Below are 23894 nucleotides of genomic sequence, written 5' to 3'. Positions count from 1 at the left end.
TCAGCCATGATCATATCGAATGGCGGTGCAGGCTCGAAGGGCCAAATGGCCTACTCCTGCACCTATTTTCTATGTTTCTATGTTTTTCTAAGCCAGAATGAAAGCCCATGCTTTGGTACATTTAAGTAAATTGATAATTCTAGAAGTCTAGTTAATATTTTGGTTTTATTCAGAATTTGTCAAATTAGTATCTAGATTTTTAGGGACAAATCAAATGAACTGGTGAAAAACACACAGTAGTGTGAAGAGTGTAAGTGATGTCCATGTGGCACTAAATGGTTTAAAAGATGTTGGGAAATTCCCGAAAATTGACAATAAGCATTGGAAGAACGGTCCTGACCTAAAATGTCACCCACCCATGCTACCTGTACGGCTGTTACTCCAGCACTTTGTGTCTATTTTCAGCACAGTAAGCAATTGAGTGAAGGAGCCTGAAATGTTATTGTTACATTCTTTGACTGCTCAGAGCAAACCAAGGGTGCTTATGAAGATTAAATAAACTACATGGCCATGTGATAGGATACTAGCAGATTGCAAATTGCAAACCTTGGCTTTGTTTTTTCCTTTACTATGCCAGTCCTGAAAAAAACCACACAGATGAAATTAGTTGTTTCCACTAATATAGCAAAAGTTATTACTGGACAGAATTATTATTTTTAAAAGCAATTGCACTTCACAAGTAACCTTATGGTACCTCATGCACTTGATGATTGTTTGCTTAGACTGATGTACACAACTATTACACATTAGACACTGGCACATTAATCAGTTGCAAGGAGCAAACACCTAACACCTCATATGTTTGAAGATTGGCTTCCATGCTCTCTGTAACTTGTTCACATCATTGGGCATATGGCGACAATGTATATAAATTATTTTCACATTGGATTTAAAGTATGACTTAAGTAGTTTCCAAAACCAAATAATGTAAGAAAACTCATCAGCCTGCAATTACATTCTGTTTTATTTTTGGAAAGAGTGAAAATAACATCCAGAACATTATTCCAAGGTAAAGATTTGCAAAGTGGGAGTTGATTGATTGATAAATGACATATTGATATGCTTCTGAACACATCATCAGTGATGTAACCTGGGGTCATTGGGTGTTTCGGGTCTTTCAACATCAGACATCCTCACCCAGACGACCCGGCCGTGGTTGGCCAGACCACGACGTGTTCAGGTGGCATTCGCTCCTCCCCATAGACCTCCTCTCCTGATCCAGAGCCATCTCGAGGACTTCTCCGCTGCCTCTGCAATGGCTCTTCTCCTTTCCATTCTGTGGATGCCCAGTACACTCAAGGGTTTGTAGTGCGATTGCCCTGCAAATCCTCTGCAGCAAACCTCGATGGGCATACACCTTCCCTTCTAGCCCTGCTTACGGCAGTCTATGACCAGCTCTTCATACTTGGTCATCTTCCTCTCGTGGGCCTCCTCCAGACGTTCCTCCCACGGCACTGTCACTTCCAACAAGACGATGTTTTTGGTCGCCTCTGAGACCAGGAGGATGTCTGGCCTCAGGGTGGTCGTGGCAATGTGCTGTGGGAACTTCAGCTATTTCGCCAGGTCTACAGAAGTTGCCAGTCCTGCGCAGTCGCCAGGATTTCTAACGGATTCCTGGCTGCTGTGGTCCTTGGCAGCTGCACTCCGGCCTTCACGAAGGTGATCATCTAGGTGGTGGGTCATGCTCGTCTGCAGCTGCTGATTCCCATGCTGATGGCTTCTGCAATGGGTTTGAGAACCTGGTCGTGATGCCATGTGTACCGCCCTGTCCAAGAGCCTTTGGGCAACAGCTCAGGATGTGTTCTGACGTTCCCTTGCCTGAGCATTGTGAGCAATCCGGAGATTCCGCTTTGCCCCAGATGGAGGTTTGATGGGCTGGGCAATACATCATACACTGCCTGGACCAGGAACTTTGTGTGCTGTGGTTCAACCTGCTAGAGCTCAATCCATGTGACCTTTCGATGCATGGCCTGCTCCCACCTTGTCCAGGCCCCCTGCTGCCTCAAGCCCACCCCTCTGGTAGACCTCTCCTCCTCCATCGCTGCCCGCACTTCCTCCTAGACTAGCGTGCGCCACTCCTTCGCCTTGGCCTTGTCAAACTGGGGAGATGGGAAGATTCTCAGACCAGCTCTTCCCCGAGTCACTGCTCCCACCAAGAGTCTGTGGCGTATCCAAGACTCCGCTTGTAGCACGGCTTTGCCGGCTCTCCACTTCATCCCAGTTTTCACCTCCACCCAGTGGCGGAGTGGCTAGGGTGTCAGCTTGCCCAATGGCATGTGGGCCCCTGATGAAGTGGGCCCCCTATATCAAGTGGGCCCCTGATGAAGTGGGCCCCCTTTGTCTCCTGGCAACCAATATTTTTAGACCCAGTCTGCCACGGCCTCCACCCCAGCCTGAGCCACCTTGGGATCGCTGGAATCCCTGTACAGCATCACCTCTCTGGCCCGGGTCACCTTAAACTCCTCCTCCAGGGACTTCAGGGGCAGCTGGAACTTGGTGTTATTTCCATAAAGGGCAATGCTGCCAAGGCTCCTGGGCAGTCCCAGCCACCTACTGAGGAAGCTGCTGACTTTCCTCTCCAATCTCTCTACGATGGAGATTGGTACTTTGTAGATAAGCAGTGGCCAGAGTATCTTTGGCAGGGATACCATGTTGGTAAATCCATGCCTTGAACTTCTCGGGAAGCCCCGACTGGTCCACCACCCAATGAATCACTAGAATAGGACAAAAGTGAAAGATTGAGTTTGCAGAAAATCAAAAATAATGCAAATAATTCCAAAAGACAAAGTTGGGCAACATCTGTAAAAGAGAAACAGAGCTAGTATTTCTGATTTGTTACCAGAATTCATATATTGGACTGCAATGCTATATAGATGATCTGTGTAAAAATAGCATTAAAAAAATGGATACTTACATTTTGAATTTATTTATAACAACTATATTTTGCAATGTTGCTCAGTTTTATTCTTTGAAAAGTAAAAATGAATTTTGTGATAGGTTTGCCTTATTAAATCATGGACAGGTCTGCAAGTTGTATATACTGTTCCCTTGCAATCCCTTATAAGTTTTATTTTATTGTAAAAAGAGTACAGTAGAGAAGAAACAAGGTTTATTTCAGTACAGAATGAAAATAATCAACTATTCTGCTGCCCCAGTCTGTTTTCAGCTATTTCCTATTATTTGGCATTACTGGTATTTGCAGTAGCTTGCTACTCTTGGACTAAATTTTGAAGAGATGTAACGGATGTGCAGGGTTGAGGGAGAAAAATAAAGATGAAACGCTGAGATAATATTAATATTTGGAAAAGCCATATTTTTGGATTCTGATCACAATCATTGCAAATTATTGCATTTTGCCATCCTTGGAATTCACAGAATGCACTGAGTAATAGCTGTTGGTTTCATTGAGAAATGAAAGACAACTGTAGTGCATGTGACAGCGTGTATTAATCTTAATCTGTGCACTGCAATGCAGAGATCTGGAGGGCAGGTGTCTGTGCTTCCAGCCCCTCACTTTGCCACTGGACTCATGGCTTTACCCTGAATGTACTGTACATTGCTGAACCAAAAGGTCATAAAGAATCAGCTTAGACATGATTATTGGAGGAGGTAGTGAGATAGTGGTTAATTGGGGAGGCCCATAAGAATTTCAGAAGTAGGATCAGGATTCTTAAATCAGGATTAAGTATTCAGCCCCACGAGACTGCTCATCACAATCACCACTGATCTTCTATTTCAGTACTATTATTCATTATCCCCACATGCAAGATTCCTGTAATATCCAAAAGTCTTTCAACCTCAGTTTTGAATATAATTGATGACCGAGCTTTCAGAGTCTTCCAGGGGGAGAGAATTCCACAGCTTCACAATCTTCTGAAAGGAGAACCTTCTCTTCATCTCAGTATTAAATGGCCGAGTCAGTCTTCAGAGTCGGTTATTTAGGAACTTGCAATAGCTTAAAATGTGGAACTTTACTGAAACAAACATAGAAAATTTGTGGTACAGAGACGTATTTATCTTCATTGAGTAAACAGGGATGTCAAATAATTTGTGAAGGATTACAGGAGAGATTAGGAAAGATTTCCTCGCAAAGGATGGTGGGGAACTGGAACTTTCTACATTTTATTGAAGAACTTGTATAACTTAGTTACATTTATGTTTGGGACAAATGAAAACAAGAACTCAAGTGGTGATATTACACAATAAATTCATTGAGCCAGAAGAAATCTGTATGTATTTATTTTCATTTTTAATTGTTGGTTTCTCCTCTTATTATTTTGTTGGAAGAAGGAATTATGCGTTTAAATCCATTCAAAGAATCCTAGTAAAATTCCAGCATGGAAACAGGCCCTCTGGTCCCACACATGCATGCCAACCAAAATACCCCATCTAAGGTAGTCTCACCTGTCAGTTCTGTTCTTCACCCTTACAGAAACATGTTGTTCCTGAACTCATGCTATTGCACTTTTAAATTCTGCCCACTTACCAGACATCCCTTTACCTCCAGACAGTCTAACCCAGTCAATGTCAGCAAGATCCCACCTAATACTTCCAAAATTGCCCTTGACCCAATGTAGGACCTTATCTTGTGGACCAGTCCTATCATTCTCCCTTACCTTAAAACTAATAGAATTATGGCCATTGGGCCCCAAAGCTCCCACAATGAAACTTCAGTCATTTCCCCTACCTCATTTTCCAAGGGAAGGATCGGTGATGCCCCTTTTGTAGCAGGACCCACTAAATATTAAATTAAAAACAAACTCTACCCCATCCAAGCACTCTGCCCTATATGTGACCCACTCAATATTTAGGAAGTTTAAATCTCCCACTAACACAACCCTATTACTCTTACAGCCAAATAAGATGAATCCCTGTTAGTAATGTTATCAACCTTGGCTCTTTGTTCCTTCCATTTTTCAATGAGAAAAAAATTGCTAATGATAACAATTATCAGGAGATCATTTGCAACATTTTTCCACTGGCTGTTCACTTCAGTAAGTTCAATTGCAGTCAATTGCACTATCTCAGACAGTGATTAAAAAATCATTTTTCTCTGGTTGACATCTTTGCTCAGTGAGGTGAAAGGTGCTCATTGGAAAAGCATTTGAGCCAAATTGGGTAAGAGGGAAATTCCAGGAGGAGCAATTCCATTGCCTTATTCTAATGTGCATTTAATCCTTTGATTACAGCTTCACGTGGACTTCACATGGGTGATAGCGGTGAGTTGAAGTCTATTTACTGCTGAACTCTGGTTCTCACATTTCTAATGCCAGGGTAGACCAGGATACTTCATGGTTTAGTCTACCACCTGTCCTTCAAGCTCCAGTTACCGCCTTACAGAATCATCTCATTCTACAAGTTTTGTAACTCCCTCATTGTTTGATCCAGGTTGTTGGGCGTGCTCGGAAGGTTACAACTAGTTAGAATCAGTGAGCAGCTAACTTTAACTGTCGCTGCGCACAAGGACAAGATAAGAGGATAATGGACGAAGAAATGGGTGCCATTTCAGGTCAAGACCCATCTTCTGAAGAAAGGTCTCGATCTGAAACGCCAAGCATTCCTTCTCTCCAGAGTTGCTGCCCGCATTTTGTATATATCTTCAGTTTAAACCAGCATCTGCCACCACAACTTCCTCCACAAGTGGAAAATGGAATACTTGTTGCTTTGAGGCACTGACAAGAGTGGTCTAACCACAGGACTGCATAGTTGTGCTTTGATTTCATTACATAATCCTGTACTACATTTTGCTTGGTTAGTGGTACATTGTAATTCATTGTTTAATCCTGTGATATGTATGTCAACACACAAAATACATATTCAGCAGTGTTTTACATTTGTAAATCTAAAAAATACATGATCTGTCAACATGTAGCTTACTTAAAAATGTTTAACTATATTGCAGCAATTTTATAACTTTTTTAATATCATGGTTATGTTTTTTATCTGATTTCTCTTTAGAGGTTAAAAGTTAATAAAAACGGCTTGGTTATAATTCCCATACTAATTATTTATACAGCATTCTGCATTAACATTAAATACAATGTTGCTTCCAGAATTTGAAATAAAATTGCCTGACTGTTGCTTTCCTTATTCTTGTGCTGTGTGTATGTGGCCTTCATGCCTCCCTTTCTTTGATGTCTCCTCAGCTGGTATAGCATTTTTTTACGTCTGTTGTTTTTTAACTGCCCTCCGAGATATTACAGAGTTTGTGTGAAGGGGTGGGGGAATGAAAGGTTATGGGTGAGGGGGGAGTTTGCTTGGAAGTGGGGAGAGCTCTGCTTTTCCATCTGTATGATTATCTGTATAACTATCTGTATTGAGAACACCACAAAAGAGATTTCTACAAGCTGTAAATCAGGCTTACTTAAAATATTTTAACATTTTGTTTAAATGTGCTATTCTCTATCATTATTTCTATAAGATTTCAGTGTATTAGGCTGCTAGGATAGGTTGTTAAAGTGAGCAAAGACATTTCTATTTAAACCAATAGCAATCTATCAAGTGTCTCATCCATCCATTCTGCTTGTCGCCACAGGATTATTCTAATCTTAGACTTTAAGTGACATCTAGTGGTTCTAGGCAGAGCTACAGGGGGGTGAACATGGGAGGCTTGTTTGACTGGGAGGCACTGTTGGTTTGGAATTCAGATCTGGAGATAAGTCAAGAAATGCATTTTCTATTCATGACTTTTTTTCATTGATTGATGAAGGCAGTTTGGTTTTACTTTTGTTGTCAGTAATGCTGATAAAGGTGTTATGTTCTCTACCACAGATCCACTGATTTCCAAGTCTGCTTCTCTTCCTGCCTACATGAGAAATGGAATGCACAGGGTAAGATTTCGATCAATTTGTGTTACCCTGAGTTTACTCCCTTAGAAGTGAGGACAAAAGGTTTGGGACATGTACAGAATAAATATCTGCTTCCCACACTTCCTTCTGTTAAATATATTCTGTTGTCAACCAATTTCCTGCACTCTGCATTTGGATAATATTACGATATCAGATTTAGCGGACTGGATAGTTGTCATTTTACATAATTTGATTACAAATTAAGTAAGTACAGGAAATTAAAAGATATCTAAAATTTATAAATGTCCATTTGCATCTGCTCACTGCAGATCCAGTGTAATTTGTCTTAAAGGTAATGTGATGTAGATAAATCATCAGGCTAAGATAAAATGTATCCCAGGTTATTAAAGGAAGCAAGAGAGGCATAGCGTATCTGCTACCAGTTTCTCGTTTTCCTTTGGCCAGAGATATGGGTTGAAGGACTGCCATAGCATAGTTAGGGAAATCAATACTGTTCTCTGCCTCAAAGACAGTCTCAAGAGCATGCCTGGTTTAAAGGGTAAAGCCATCTCATTAAGGTAAGAACTTGGAGTGGGAGGGAAAGGATCCCATTGTCTTGGTCTTATAGGCATTCACAACATATGTAGGACTAGGAAGGAAATTCTGCTGAGGAATTATAAGCAGCTCGGGGCAAAATTGAAAAGCAGATCATCTTCTCGGAGCCGTGTGGGATTTGGAGAGGTAATACTTGGCTCAGAGCGTGGGGTAGAGGAACCAGGTTCCCCCAACATTGGCACCAATACTGGGGAAGAAGAAAACTGTTCCATTGGATGGACTTTATTTAATATGCTGGGGCCAGTGTCCAGGTGAATCGCATAAATGAAGATGTAAACGGGGCTTTCAGTTAAATAGGAGGGTTTTAGGGCTCCTAGAATGAAATATTTAACAAATTAAGAGGACCTGAAAGGGCAGTGACTTGGGATAATGTGGGAGAAATTGACAAGCAGGGTGTGACAGGCTGGAACACGAAATACGTATAAAAGGAAGTATGTAGCACAAAGACAATAGTGAGTTAGTAAAAAATTGTAAAAAAAAACCCCAAACCCTTATGTTCTTTATTTGAATCACATAGCATTAGCAACAAATAGACGAAACAACAGCAGAGGTGACATCATAGGAGTATGATCTAATAGCTTTCAGGGAGATGTGTAGGTAAACTAGGGTTGAGGGGCCCAGTATTCCAGGTTATACAATCTTCCAAAGAAACAGGCCAAAGGAGATAAGAGGTGCTAACCAAGGAATGTATCATCCAAACTACTGTGTTAGATAAGGGAAATGATAATTGTATGAAGGTGGACTGAGAAAAATAATTTGTGGGTTGGGAGAGGAACAGTGGCAGATATTCAAACAGATGGATCACAACATTGAACAAGTATTTATCTCTATTAATAGAGTGGTACCAAGGAAAGAGGCACAATCTGTGGAAAGAAACAAAGGAATCAAGGGTACTGTTAAATTGAATAGTAGGGCACACAAAATGACAAGGACTGGATATAATGTACCAGCTCTGTCCAATTGAACAGCGACAGATAGCACAATGGGCTAAGAGTTCGGCTGGCGACCGGAAGGTAGCCGGTTCAAATCCCGCTTGGAGTGCATACTGTCATTGTGTCCTTGGGCAAGACACTTCACCCACCTTTGCCTGTAATGGAATGTACGGCGGCAGGCGCGGGCACACCGCGACGCCCTGTGTCTCCCTTTCAAGGGAGATGCTAAAAATGCATTTCGTTGTCTCTGTACTGTACACTCACAATGACAATAAATTGAATCATTTCATTTCATTTTCATTTCATTTCATTTCATTTCATTTTTTTTTTGAAGGTACTGTTGCCTAAAAATGTATTTTTGGTTGGGATTGGTAAATTAGCAATTTAGCCGAATCTGAGTGTTGTACTCTGCTTCAACTGAGGTTGGTATTGTGACTGTGGAGGAATTTCTGGATATAAATCAGAGGACTAAGAGGCTTAGGATCCAACAGCAAAAGAATAAAGAGCTCATAAAAAGAGAGACATTTGATTTTGAGAGAAAACTTATCTGTAATATTAAAATAGTCAGTCCCTATGGAAATGTAATGGGAAGAAGGGGAGCTATGTTAAAGATGGGACCTCCAGAGAACAAGACTAATGATTTTGTTACAGCAAAAACAAGACATGGCAAATGTGTTAAATCAGTGTTTTTGCTAGTCTTCACCACAGAGGGCATTACAAACATCCCAAAGATCCCAAAGGCTAAATTCAAATAACAGGGAGTAACCTGCAAAAACCCCAATCACAAGATATAAATATTAGAGAAGCTCGCATTGCCAAGCATGGACAAATGGCCAGACCTGAGGGTTTTAAAGGAAACGGCCCCAGAGATGCTCAAAACTCCGTTCAAAATGCAGTAAATTCCAGGAGTGTGCCAGAAGATTAGAACATGGCTTGTGTGACTCCCTTGATCAAAAAGCTATTCATGGCAGTGCAGACTTGAAGTGTCTGGTGGCCTGCTCCTGATCCTATTTTGTGTAGGAAAGAACTGCAGATGCTGGTTTAAATCGAAGGTAGACACAAAATGCTGGAGTAACTCAGCGGAACAGGCAGCATCTCCGAAGCAAAGGTTGCTTATACCCCAGGGGTATGAACATTGACCTCTAACTTCAAACAGCCCTTGCTTTCCCCTCTCTCTCTCTCCATCCCCTCCCCTTCCCAGTTCTTCAACCAGTCTTACTTTTTCTGACTACATTCTATCTCTGTCCCGCCCACTCCCCTGACATCAGTCTGAAGAAGGGTCTTGACCCGAAACGTCATCCATTCCTTCTCTCCAGAGATACTGCTGAGTTACTCCAGCATTTAGTGTCTACCCTGCTCCTATTTTGTTTTATGTCAGTGGGCAAGGTTGATGAATTGGTGCTAGGGTTTAAAAAGGATGGTTCCAATAAACCAATCAGTCTAACATTGGTCATGGGGTAACATAAAACATCATTAAGACGACCCAGGTTAATCAAAGACAGTCAGTGTGCTTTTCTGAAGCAAAGTTCATCTGACCAACAGTAGAATTCATCAAGGAGATAATTAAGAGCATTAATGACTGGTAGAGTACTTAATGTTATATGAATGGTTTCTAGAAAGGAGTCTGATAAAATTTAAATAAAATGTAAAAGCCCATGGGATCCAAGGGAAGTGACATTGGATTAAAAATTGGCTCTAAGGTGCTGTCGGCACTGGTGGTTGCTGCATTCCATGATGACTCACTGGGGCACTGGTTCCAACACACCCCGTCCACTCACTGAACATCCTTTAACGTCACCTAACCCTGTTGGCCCTTAAAAATTACTGGATTCACTGAAACCTTACATGACGACATCGTTTTGAAAAAGTGAAGTTACTGTACACCAGAATATGTATAAAATAACATCCAATAATTCTGAAAGTCTGCTGGTCTGGCACCAGCAAATTCCTGAGCATGACATTTAACAAAGTCTTGGACAATTGACAGTGTGGCTGACAGTGAAGCAGAAAGTTCCCTGCTCTCAGCAAATATTAATGGACGGGCAAGTAGTGGAAGGTAATAACAAATGGAGTTCAATCTGCAGAAGTATGAGGTAGAGTAGAGCAAGGGAATGCATAATACATGATTGGATATTAAGAAATATGGAGGAACCAGAGAAGACTTGTTATGCATGTCCACAGATCCCCAAACATAGCAAAATGGCTAAGGTGGCAGGATACTTGCCTTTGTTGGCTAAGGCTTGAAATACCCAAGCAAAGAGGTAGTGCCAGAACTATACAAAACATTTAGTTTTATGTACAATTCCAGTGACCACACTACATGAAGGATATGCCAGGATGCAGAGGAGATTTATGATGATGTTGCCCAGGTTGGAGAATTATGATTTTGAGGAGAGATGTTGAGCCTGAGGTTGTTTTCTTTGGATCAAAGGAGACTGAGGGGAGATTAAACTATGGTACATACAATTGTAAGAGTAATTGTAATTGAGCAAAGTAAATGGGAAATGTTCTTGCCTTTGTTGGAACCAAGCAGCATTGATTAATAACCGTAGAAAAATTAGTGTAGAGTGTATTTAACCATAGAACAATTACATACGGAAAAGGCCATCTTGGTTTTAGTGTACAATTCCCCAGTGACCTGCGCTCACTACATGAGGGATCCTGCCAGGATGCACTAGGAGATTTTTAATGATAAAAACGAACCTTGCACCAGGTTGGAAGCTCATTCCACACAGCCACCACTCTTGAGTAAAGAAGTTTCATGAGGAGTCCTTAATTGTTGAGCCTGCCCCTTGTTGTTTTCCCTTTGGATCAAAGGACGACTGTCTAGGGGAGATTTTAAAAACCTCTATGGTACATAAAATTGCGTCCAAAGAATAAAGTAAATTGTAACTTATTGAGCAAAGTAAAATGGGAATTTTGTTCTTCCATTTGAGAGGTTAGGAACTCCAGGCAGCCTTGTACAATTTTAATTTACATCCCAACTTCTATAGAAAGCTCTTATTTGTAAGGAGTTCAAAAGTATTTACCATCCTATCTACATGAGATTCCACTTTCAGGGAACTGTGCACAGTTATTCCCAGATCCCTCTGTTCACCTACATTCTCCAATTTCCTACCATTTCACTCCACAAATGTTAAAGGCCTGAAACTTGACCCCTGAAAACCTAAGGAATGGATGAATATTTGAAGAACCATGAAGCTGCAGAGCTAGGAAGCAAGAGTTGGGAAAATAATGTATCTAAAATCTATTCTTGGCTAGCATGGACATAAGGTGCCAGAAGGCCTCTTCCTGTGGTGCAATTTTCTATGATTCTAAGTACCTGAAAGAACAGTATCAAAAACTATAAATAACTGATGTGTTTTTATTTTTCTTCAATTCCTTTTAGCCCCAGAGTGCTGACATTTTCCAATATGACAATGATAGTTCTGTTAATTGGGGAATGCGAGGTAAGATGATTTCAGTGGCTGCATCAATATAAAATGTTCAATTATTTCATAAAAGACATGTGTTGTATTGTACAATCGCTTTTAATCTGCTGAAAGCACTGCCATCATAATGAACACGCACACCCATTATCAATTGAAAGATAAATTTCCTCCTTCCATTTGCCATTACATAATCAAGAGTTAAAATGGCAAAACATTCCACTTTTCAAGATTGTTAAAGGAACATTTGAATATGTCCCACCCGTATTTTGATGATGGGAAAGTGCACCAGATTGAAATTGCAAAAAGTAAAAGGCTGTACAGCATTAACATTGTTGGCGATTCTATAATATGTAACATTGCAGTTTTTCAAGCAACGTAAATATCTCCCTCAATGCCGAAAACTGTATACAGAACAATTATGATTTTTTTTAAATGCCCTAGTTATTTATGACAGTGCCAATAGCATTTTATTTACATTCTGTTACACGTACGTTTTCTTCTTTCTTTTGCAGAATACAAGGTAAGAACTGCTGCTGTGAACCTGTGGCTTTTGGATTGCAACAACAATGAGTGAGGGAAACAAATGCTTTGATTCCGTCACAATACCTAGAAGTAGCAAGTGATATTCTCTACCACAACTGTAGGCATGGATTTGCAGTTTTCCAAGAAAAATAAATTAGCTTGTATGATTTTGTTAAACAATCTCATAACTTTCCAATGACGGTATTTGGCATGCATCACTTTGATCCATCATATGTATTTATATAGTGATTCTCTTACCCTGTAATGTCTAAAATTGTAATAACCTTGTTGGCTGAGTAGCAAATCACATTTTAAAAATCCGCTAAGTACATATCAATAAGCAAATGGCACATTTTTAATTAACTTTATACAGTTTATTCAGAGTGTGAGATAAACATTTTATTCTGCACATATGATTAGAATGAGAATATACTATAATTGAACACACAAAAAAATTTAAAAGCACTTACATTTTGAAATGTTCATGAGGGAATTCTGCATTCTTAGAACAGGTAGTTTGGTATGCACTAATGATGGCTTCAAATTGCCAAAAAGCAGTAAAAACAAACTTTAAGATTTGTTTGTATAAATATCTAAAAATCATGTCAAATGATTTCTCTTGATTGCAGTGGAGAATGATGCAAACCATATGACCTGCAAGGGAGCAGTGAATCACTGGTACCTGGAGAATCGTTTGGCTTCCTGTGCATATGATGTAGAAATCCTGAAGTTGTTTTCAGTTTTGCAAAATAGTGATGATGAATGCCAATGATTTGTGCCTATACAATACAATCTACATTGTTAAAGCATGGAATGATGAAACCGGTCATTCATCGGATTGTTTTGCTGGTAGAGAATTTGTGTTGATCGTGTTCAGTTATTCTTTGTTACAACACACTCTGAGTGAACTGATGGCTTGCATTCATCAGAACAAACCCATTATAAAGAAAGGCTTTGTTCTGATACATTTAAGTTCTGATAAGTGTGCTGTTTGAAATTGTGCTGAAAGTATATTATTCAAGGTGAATGTTCTGTCAGCTATACAAAATAAAGCAGAGGTTTCAAGTTGAGATAACAGTTTTGACAATCATTGGCTAATTTGGCCCTTGATGCCTGTGCCAAGGTAACTAATTGAACTGGATCTTAGTATCATGGTCTCATTTCTCTGCTCTTTCCCTATGTCATTATATATAATTTCTTCAAATATTAATCAACTATGTTGAATATGATATTATGCTCTCCTACAATAATAAATAATTGCAAACTGTTCCAAGAACATAACATACTGATATCAAATTTATCTTTGTTTTCTACTCATGTGAATACTAAATCTTGATACTAATCTCCAAATCAATGGAATCTTTCACAATTTATCCTTTAACATCTTTTGGTATATATATATATATTTTTTTTTTTTACATTTTAGCCTCTGGTTTTCCCTGCTTCAGTAAGCCCCAATTATGTAACTTTTCTTTATAATTCACTTTCCAGCTATCATTCCAGTGCATTTGGAACATAGAATAGTGGAACACAGGAACAATCCCTTTGCCCAAGGTGTCTGTGCAGAAATTGGTGCCTACTTAAACTTATACCTTCTTTCTTCATATGCTCTGTATCCCTTATTCCCTGCATATTCACTCTTTCTAAAAGTCTCTGAAATGCTACTGTCTTATTTACTTCTCTGGCAATGTGTTCCAGGCACCGACCACTCTCTGTGTGTAAAAAAAACTTTCTCCGCACATCTCAGCATGGGCACATCTTGGGGTAGCATGATGGTGCAGCGGTAGAGTTGCTGCCTTACAGCGCCACAGACCGGCATTCAATCCTGACCATGGGTGCTGTCTATACGGAATTTGTACGTTCTCCCCATGACCTTGTGGGTATTCCCTGGATGCTTCAGTTTCCTCCCACACTGCAAAGATGTATGGGTTTGTACATTAATTGGCTTCGGTAAAGATTGTAAATTGTCCCTAGTGTGTAGGATAGTGTTAGTGTATGAGGATCGCTGGTTGGTGCAGACTCAGTAAGCAGAAGGGTCTGTACCCGTGCTATATTTCTAAAATTTAAAAAATCTTCTTTCAACTTTCTCCCTGTGACCTTATAACTATGCTCTCTTGTATTTGACATTTCTACCCTGGGAAGAAGATCCTGATTGTCTACACATTCTATTACAATTTATATCCTTCTAACAAATCTCCTCTCGGTTTCCGATGCTCCTGAGAAAAGTCCAAGAAAAGACCAAGTTGGTCCATCCTCTTCTGATTGCTGATACTCTCTATTCCAGACAGCATCCTGGTAAACATCTTCTACACTCTCTTCAAAGTGTCCACTTCATTCCAGTAATGGGGTGACCAGAACAGCACACAATGCTCAAATTGAGGTCAAACCAAAGTTAGTCCACATCACTAGATCTTCTTTTTTCAGGCATCAGGAAACAATTTTCCATATATACAGGGGCTTGCACAGGACTTCAACTTTGCCAGCATTTGGTGGATTGAACAAGCACATCCTCATTGTCATGGGAAAATATCTGTACACACATGCATAAAGCCATGTTAATTTTTTAGGATAATTTGCTCACTGAACAGGCATCATGTTGGGAAAGCCTTTTCCTTTACCTGCTCCATCACTCAAAAGCACGCAAAGAAAGCCAGATGCATCCATGTACAAGGATCAGCAGGGGGAAAGAGGTGGGAACAATCAGCAGGGTGGTTAGAAGGGTGGGTCAAGCAAAGGTTGTAAGATGGGAGATGATGAGGACATCCCTACCAAAGAGCACGATAGTGTGGCCAAGCAGACTGAACCATTAAATAAAGAGGAGCAACCCAAGATGGGATCTCAGTTCAAAGACTGGGACACTTCAGGATATATACCAAACGAGGCTACACAAGTATTGTTAGGATCTGTTTCTCCATGAGAGGCAGATGCGTATATGGAGACCCAGTGGTACCATCCAGGTAGGTGTTGTGCATTTTTGGACCACATTGTTGATGTTCAGGTCCTTCACGGGTTAGCGTATTGGTTGTATGGAGAGTTCTGAAGGGCAGTTGCAGTTCATCCCAAACTTTTCCTTACTTTATTTTTCATTAAAAATTAATGACATGGCTCACTACAAAAGCCTTTATGTTATGCAATCTCCAGACAACATTTATTCTGCTAAAATATTGATACCCAACACATTGACACAGCTTGTTTCCTTGTACCACACAATAGCATTGAAGATTAACTCCATTGATATGCTGTTCTATTACACTCTACGCTCATGAAACATTCCACTGTTGTCTGCCATCCAATTTCTCTAGTTCTTGTTGACTTCCAAGCCGAATAGGTTTAAAGTGATTTAAGGCAATTGACTGAGTTGTTTATTTTCTAGATTTATCCATTTCATCTCCTGATGGTAACCACCAGAGGTCGACATAAGTTGCCAAAAGATGTTGACAGGACAAGATTAGAGGTATGTGCTGTGGGACATTTAAGGTTCAGTGTTACCTCAGTAGGCATTGCAGGTTCTATATACTTGTATTGTAACCAGGTGCACAACCATACAACAGCAGACACATACCATATGTTTGAAATGGTTTTACATCAATATATGGGATATTCTGCAAGTGAAGAAAGGAAAGTTGCTTGCACTTGTGGAATGGCATCAAGAATGGAACTAAAACACTATTGCTGACAGAATTATATACATAAACCAATTTAAATTATTATATAATGATTCAGGTAAATAAACCTCATGGATTACCTACTCGTGCAGACTGAATATATTTCACATTCATCCAATCTACTTCCGCAATACTCACTCCCAGTGTAGCATTTGAGCGTAATTTTTAAACTTATTTTGCATCATTTGTTGTATTGGGATAATGTATGTAATGACGTACAGTCTTTACATTCATCCATTTGGTCTGTGCATCACATCAATCTGCCAAATTAATCGAATGTTTCTGAATAATATTAAGGGCCATTATTAAGATTTCTAATTGATGCATATTGCAATGAGCAGTCTGCATTACATTGGATAAAACAAGCCCACATGTTGTCCAGTAGACACATAATTTTGTCCTGCCTTTTCCAAAGCATTGGAATCTATTTTCTTGAACTGATCAATTAGGGATCCAGTTGATATAATGTGCTTTTTAAACTAGCAATTTTGTAGTAATCTGGTCACCTTTTATAGTCTCACATATCATTGGCTTAAAACAAGTAGAAAGAGTTTCCATGGTATCACTTCTAAGTAATTCAGCACAGAAATAACTGATGATTTATTACTGATTAAGTGGATTAGGATTGGATTAAATATCAACTGCTTTAATATTTTTGGCACAAGTTATCCCAATGGCGTTTGCACTGCTTCCTAACGTGTTATATGACATATATATGTGGACAACACAGACATTACAGTAAACAGTAATAAAACAATGTGTAGACTTTACTACAATTCCCACTAGGTTTATGGGATTTCTTTGTGTTTTTTTCACAGCGTCACTTATCACCAGAAGACTTCTATCGTGTGTTTGGAATGACACTCGCAGAGTTTGATCGACTTGCCTTATGGAAGAGAAATGAAATGAAAAAGCAAGCAAGGCTCTTTTAAACAAATGTAACCATCATATTAAAGGAACAAACTACCTACCCAAGTATATGAGCATTTAATCACACAATCTGTTATTAGTGTTTTCACATCATATAATGTTAAGAAAGCTACAAGTATCTATGGATGTTCTGCAAATGTCTGTCAGCTGTGGGCACATATATCCATTATTTTATGCATATTTTGTGATATAATTCACTAAGCATCAGGTTTTTGGGAGTAAAATTGCAGTGCCCCCAATTCAAGTGGGATTTTTTTTTTAATAAAGTAGGATGTATTTCTCATTTATCTTTTGTTTGATTTCCTTATCTTCCTCAGATGAAAGTTTTAATTTCCATTGTCTATGAATTATATTATTTTGGAGCATTTAAGTTACCTTACATTTAGAATTACTGAATGACAACACTCTACAGAAGAGAGAACTGCCGACAAAATGTATTGCTGACGTAGCTCTTGTGCACATTGTCCTAAATAGAAGCCACGATGATGACACAGATAAGCAAATCTGTAAATGATGATATTTACTTTAATGATTCTTAACTTTTTTTGTTAGCTGATATAGAGCCCCATAATTGTTTGTTCATTGATAATCGCTGCTTGTTCAATAAATAAATCATGCAAATTTGGCCTAGACTGATTTGTTCGGTTCAGTACAGTTTAGTTTATTGTCATGTGTACTGAGGTACAGTGAAAAGCATTTGTTGCGTGCCAACCAGACATCAGAAAGACAATACATGCTTACAATTGAGCCATTTACTGTATGTAGAAACATGATAAAGGAATAACGTTTAGTGAAAGGTAAAGGGCCTGTCCCACCAGCTTGCAACTGCATGTGGCGAGCGCGACCAAACGTGGTGGCTTGAGGCGTACGGCCTCACGGGGCCTTCTGGAGTTGTGCGGGGCTGGTCCCGACATCATACTCACCAATCAGCTGGGCAGGAGGCGGGCCAACTGAATTTGGATGTCGCACGGCGTCGGGCGGTTACGTCATCACGCAACGGCATGCCGGGCGGTGACATGATCGCTCAATGCCATGCGCTAGGCGTACGCCGTCAAGATGTTGCATACGGCATTGAGACGCTGCGTACGGCATCGAGGCGCTGCGTAAGCCCGTCGAGGCGTTGCCTACGGCCTCAATGCGGCTGCGGGCCGACAGGCCATTGCCGAGCAGGATTTTTGGACAGTGTCAGTTTTTCGGAGCCCCGCGCGATGTCGGGACCAGCCCATACGGCACAACTCCATACGGCTCCGCGATCGAAGTGGGACCGGCCCCGTGAGGCCGTACAGCGCAAGCGACCACATTAGGTCGCGCTAGCTGGTGGGACAGGCCCTTAAAGCCTGTAAAAGACCAATGAAAGATACTCCAAGGGTCACCAATGAGGTAGATAATAGTTGAGGACTGCTCTGTAGGTAGGATGATTCAGTTGCCTGATAACATCTGGGATGAACCTGTCTCCTGAACCTGGAGGTATGCGTTTTCACACTTCTGCAAACAAGGTGTGTGTGAACTTAAAGTTAACTCCTACTAGCGACTGGGAGGTGAGGTTCCCAGCCAGATCAAAAGTGGAGAATTGCTAATCTGCTTGAAATTTGAAACAGGTCTCAGCTCTTTATTTTTACCCGAGCAGCTTTTATTCTGTTGAGGTAGGTGCATCGGTCCCAGGTTCATGCCAAAGAAAGATGGCTGGACAGTTCTCTGTTATTCCAAAAATGGACCTCTGTAAAGCCATTGCACAGCTTTCACTCACTTGGTGCTGGAATGGATTGAGGTTTAAATTATAATTACATTTTTTTTAAAGTCAGGACTGAATAATAGAATTTGGATATGATTCATTTCCTTTTTGAGTTGTCAAAACATCCACGTAGATAAAAGAAAAAATGCTTCTTCAGCTCAAAAGCATAATAGAAAGCAAAAAAACAAGCTTAACACATAGCTGAGCAAAATGTTGAACTGAAACCTTTTCTATTTACTTGCCATTGATTTAATTACTAAACTGGTCATAAAAATATTTGTTTAGAATGCAATGTGCATAAAACTCAAATCAATCAACTTAATAATGACAGCATGTTTGCAAAATTCAATTGTTTAAGTGGAAGATGTATTTTTGTTGTTTTTACTTTAATCGGTGATTTATTTATTGATCAACTTAAATGGAGAATTGCTAAATTCTCCAATTTAAATGGAGCATTTGTGGTAAAAATGATTAGGCACAATGCTAATATGTGACGGGTAATAAGTAGTTACAAAATGAATGGTACCAAGAGGCAGCAGTAGAAGAATGGTTTTCATAACAAATGCAACAAAATAATTAACATCTTAGTTAACTTAGGAGCTCAATAACAGATTTTTAAATGTATCAGTCCAAAAGATAAATACAGGAAGAACTCTAAAGAAGTGCAGAGAAAGGAAAAGATATTAATGAAGTACAAAACAACTGTAATATTTTAATCAAACTGGTACTTTGAATAGGCCAGATAATTTATATATTTAGGACGAGTTCAAGGTTAGCCCGTACTAAAGAAGATGAGAGACCATAGTATTAGAGGGAAGATGCTAGCATGAATATCAGGTTAGCTGAATGGCAGAAGGCAAAGAGTGGGAATGAAGGGGGCTTTTTCTGGTTACCTGCCAGCGACTAGTGGTGTTCCGTTGGGGTCTGCATTGAGATTGATACTCTTCACATTGTATATCAATGATTTGGATGATGGAATTGAAGTCTTTGTGGCCAAGTTTGCAGATGTGATAAAGATTGATGGAGGGACGGGTAGCATGGAGAAATCAGGGACTCTGCAGAGGACTTGGACAGGATGGGGGAGTGGGCAGAGAAGTGGCCAATGAAATGCAGTGTAGCAAAGTGCGGGTTGTGCACTTTGGTAGTAGGAATAAAGGTGTAGACTATTTTCTAAATGGAGAGAGGATTCTGAAATTAGAGATGCAAAGGAATTTGAGAATGATGGTGCAAGATTCCCAAAATGTTAATTTGCAAGTTGAATCGGTAGTCAGGAAGTCAAATGCAATGTTAACATTTAATTTGAGAGCTCCAGAATATTTTTTTTAAATGGATGTAATGCTAAGGCTTTATAAAGCACTGGTCAGACCGCATTTGGAGATCTTGAGCGGTTTTGTGCCCCCTATCTGAAGAGGGATATGCTGGCATTGGAGGGGGTCCAGAGGAGGTTTACAAGAATGATCCCGGGGATGTTTGGGTAAATGTGTGTGAAAAGCGTTTGATTGCACTGGTGGGTTTGCTGTTCTGAAGTTCTCTTGTGCGTTTGTCCCCCTCCACATTCTGTCTATTAATGCATAGGGCCATGTTCAGTTGAAAGATCATACATTTAGGAAAAATATTGTCTTTTGTGTCCCTTATTTTGCCTTGTCTTATGGACATTGAGGTCACGTTAAGTTTACTTCAAAAGTTCTTTTTAAATGGAGCAATTACAGACTCCATTTCATTTCTGGAAATAATGGCTCTCGAAAGCCTTGAGGCCATGGTGGAGCAAATCCTCTGGGATGTCCATCAGCCACAGCTGAGGAAGAGCGTGGCAGCTACCATGATCGGAGAAACAAGAACATGCTGAGGAACATGGGTCACATTAGGACAGCACAGTGGCGCAGCGGTAGAGTTCCTGCCTCACATCGCCAGAGACCCAGGTTCAATTCCGACCACAGGTGCTATCTAAACAGAATTTGTACATTGTCCCTGTGGCCGTGTGGATTTTATTCAGGTGCTACGATTTCCTCCAACATTCCAAAGTCATATGGGTTCATAGGTTAATTGGCTTCGGTAAAATTGTCCCTATTGTGTTGGTGTGTGAGGGATCGCTGGCCAGAATACTCGGAGCGCCAAAGAGCCTGTTTCCAAGCTATATCTCTAAAGTTTCCAGTTATGTGGAGTGTCATTCAGCAGGGGTGAAAAACATTGTATCTGAAGGCAGCAAAGACACGCATAACAATTTAACTGACTAAAGACTTGTTTGGAAGTGCCAATTAAGTAGGATTTGAGACACGGCTCGATGCAGCAAATGATGCATTACAACTTAACTTGACCGGGCATATGAGGAAGAAGCAGAATCAACAGCTAAACGTCTAGGAGGAGCACAGAATGCCTGTCGGGAATTGAACAGAATGGATTCAACCTTGCCAATGACAAAATAACATAAAGTGCTCGATACCTTAGCCCAACTCCTTTTTAATACAGCACAGTACTACCAAAAATAAGCAACAGAATGAATAGACATTCCTCTCAGGTTCCAGAAAGTGGCTGGCTCATTTACCTGCATACCATTAGTCACTGAGTTTGAAAAATTACAGTGTCTGAGACATGTTGATTCAAAGGACATGATATCACCATTATTATCTAGGAGCAAAAAAATGTAAAACAATCCTCATGATAACATCATTGGGAAAGGTGGTTATTTGGCTACTAAAATTAAATCCACTGAACAACATCATGTCTGTAGCATGCAATCCAGCAGAACCTGTTCATTATTGTAAGGCTCCCTGGTTTTTTTCACCATTATTCCCTGGGATAAGAAATTTAATCTCCTTTCAGATGAAATGAAAGCATGCCCTCGAAAGAATGCTGGCCATTAGTATCAGGAACCCATAAACCTGGTGTTATTTGTACAGATGACATAATGGGGTGGATATTTTTTCCATGGTGTAATTGAGTGCTTGATGGATGAGCTCAACATCGAGACACAGAGGCGACATGTTGATTCTATAATGATGATATTATGTCTTTTGAATCAATATTTTCTTAATCAGGCTTCGTTACCATTGGGTGACCAGAGCAAGATGAGCAAGACAGGAACACTCAATGAGGGGGCAGGAAATCCAATCACTTCTCCATACAACTGATCCAGAAATATACAATTAAGGGGGTGGATAGGATCAACTCAACGCCGCAAGATGTTGAAGGCTCGCTTTCTTCCCACTTATAAATCAGCGATATAGATTACTTGACAGCATTTCTGGATTGCCTTCAGCAGTTCCTCCAGGAACAACTGTTTAGATGCCACTATGTCCTGTGGATAATGAATAGACAGTGTGCAGATATACTTCAACCCTAGTTTCCCACAGCTAATTTGATAGATCTCTTATCTCGGGCACATGCAATGATGCCCCTTTCAACTGTTTTCTCAGAATAACAGGATGCCCGCTCCCCAATCCTTCACTCAGCACAACAGCAACGCCAAACCAATATAGACAATAGACAATAGGTGCAGGAGTAGGCCATTCGGCCCTTAGAGCTAACACCGCAATTCATTGTGATCATGCCTTACATCCACATTCAGTGCCCCGATCCTGCCTTCTCACCGTATCCCCTGACTCCGCTATCTTTAAGAGCTCTATCTAACTCTCTCTTGAAAGCATCCAGAGAATTGGCCTCCACTGCCTTCCGAGGCAGAGAATTCCACAGAATCACAACTCTCTGGGTGACAATTCTGCTAACAATTAGACAAGAATAGACTGATTTTTGTTTTTCTGGAGTTAGAACTGGTATTTTATTTGCAGGACATAAAAACATGGATTTGAAAAGTTAATAGGGTGACGGTAGGCAGGAATGGAGACTTGGTGCAAATGCCTGGATCTGGCCTTCTATGGTTCCTTTGGGAATAACTGGTTGGATCTCCAATAGATGTCAGTAGTCAATGTCGATCTTGGCCATCATTCAATCTATGCTGCCACTCCTCAAAATACAGCAGACTCTCTGTGGCGACCTAATTGGTGAGTTTGAGGAGTTTAGGAGAGTTTGAAAAAATGTCATGTTGAAGACCTCCTTCAACCTCCTTCGACTATGTTGAAGACTAACTTCGACTAGCTTTGGGAAAATTGGACACCGATTAGTGGAGAATGAAGACGACCTCCTTCGATCTCCTTCAACCTCCCTTCGACTATGTTGAAGACTATCTACGAATCTTCTTTGGGCTGCAGACAAGGTAATAAGCTCCAGAAATGTTGATAACATACCAACTTGATTACAATTATTGATATTGCTGTTCATAGCGAACTCGGCATCCACAGCCAGGCTCTCAACATGAGTCATCAACGCTCTCTGAAGAAGCCTGCTCTTGCTACCTGTATGCAAAGCTTTAACCTTACAGCCTGTTTGAAATTAAAACACCACAGAGGACTGGCATAAGATAATTGAGTCATGACTGCCACCAGCATACTAAGTTCAGAATTGCAAGAAGCACTTTAATGTGAAGGGAGTGGAAATTATTTTTATTTAGAAAAACTCCAAGTGATAAAGCCGTCAAAGCATATTGAACTCTGGAGAAACCTGCTGAACTTGAGGCACCATGCCATCTTGTCATAAATAAACCTGTTCATAGAGAGCCTAGTCCGCCTACTGTGGAGAGTCATGATGATCTTTCAGATATGACTGCAGAGGAATGGCTGGTATCATCTCCAGAAAGCCTTGGCTATCTGAATAACACTCATAAACAGTGACCATAATCATACACAAAGGAAAGTGGAATTGTATAATATGATATGATATCATTATTAATCATTACATTTTCCATTTTCAATATTTTGGGGGAAATCTTATTTATTTAGTAAAACTAAAGAATTCTATTAAAACCATATTGACAGAATTAACAAAATTTCAAAGGCAGAAAGTAACGGTAGCCTTGCGGTGTTGCTGTCATTTACTGGTACTATGAATTTAAAATCAACCAAATGACATATTGAAAATATTTTCTTAACACATTATAGATTATAGGCATGCAAAAGTTCATAGCTTGTTTGTGCTGTACAATCGGATTGACATGTTCCCTACTTTTGGAGAATTAAGCTTTTGAAAATACCTTCCATGAAAAACTTCCAATATTTTCACAAACTGTTCTCTGGGATTGCAGACTTTGTGTAGGGATTGACAAACACATATAGTGCTAAAGTCTTAATCTGTAGGTCGAGACAGTACCTGGAGTCACATTTGATGTGTTCTGTTGCTTCTGATGTTGGACCACTCTATTCACTGAATGTACAAATAGCTCTCCATTT

At 40.1% G+C, this 23894-nt stretch overlaps 1 protein-coding gene across 4 annotated transcripts in view; it reads left to right on the top strand.

Annotated features, from left to right (window-relative positions):
* Positions 1-16920, top strand: part of ablim3 (actin binding LIM protein family, member 3) — a 230535-nt gene extending 213615 nt beyond the window's left edge. For 3 of the 4 annotated variants that reach the window (XR_008724242.1, XR_008724243.1, XR_008724241.1), the window contains 5 exons: positions 5190-5219; positions 6772-6830; positions 11724-11784; positions 12279-15742; positions 16772-16920. Coding sequence is in view for 1 of the 4 variants with exons in the window: in XM_055642996.1 (XP_055498971.1) it covers positions 5190-5219; positions 6772-6830; positions 11724-11784; positions 12279-12286; positions 15662-15742; positions 16772-16885 (353 nt within the window). In the remaining 3 variants the exon portion in view is untranslated. The remainder of the gene's footprint in view (positions 1-5189; positions 5220-6771; positions 6831-11723; positions 11785-12278; positions 15743-16771) is intronic. The other variant, XM_055642996.1, reaches the window with a different exon arrangement.
* Positions 16921-23894: the final 6974 nt, after the last annotated feature.

This window comes from Leucoraja erinacea, chromosome 11, assembly GCF_028641065.1.
Source record: "Leucoraja erinacea ecotype New England chromosome 11, Leri_hhj_1, whole genome shotgun sequence".
Classification (NCBI taxonomy): Eukaryota; Metazoa; Chordata; class Chondrichthyes; order Rajiformes; family Rajidae; genus Leucoraja; species Leucoraja erinaceus.
The sequence above is the reverse complement of the archived record's forward strand: the minus strand, read 5'-3'. Positions and strand labels throughout refer to the sequence as shown.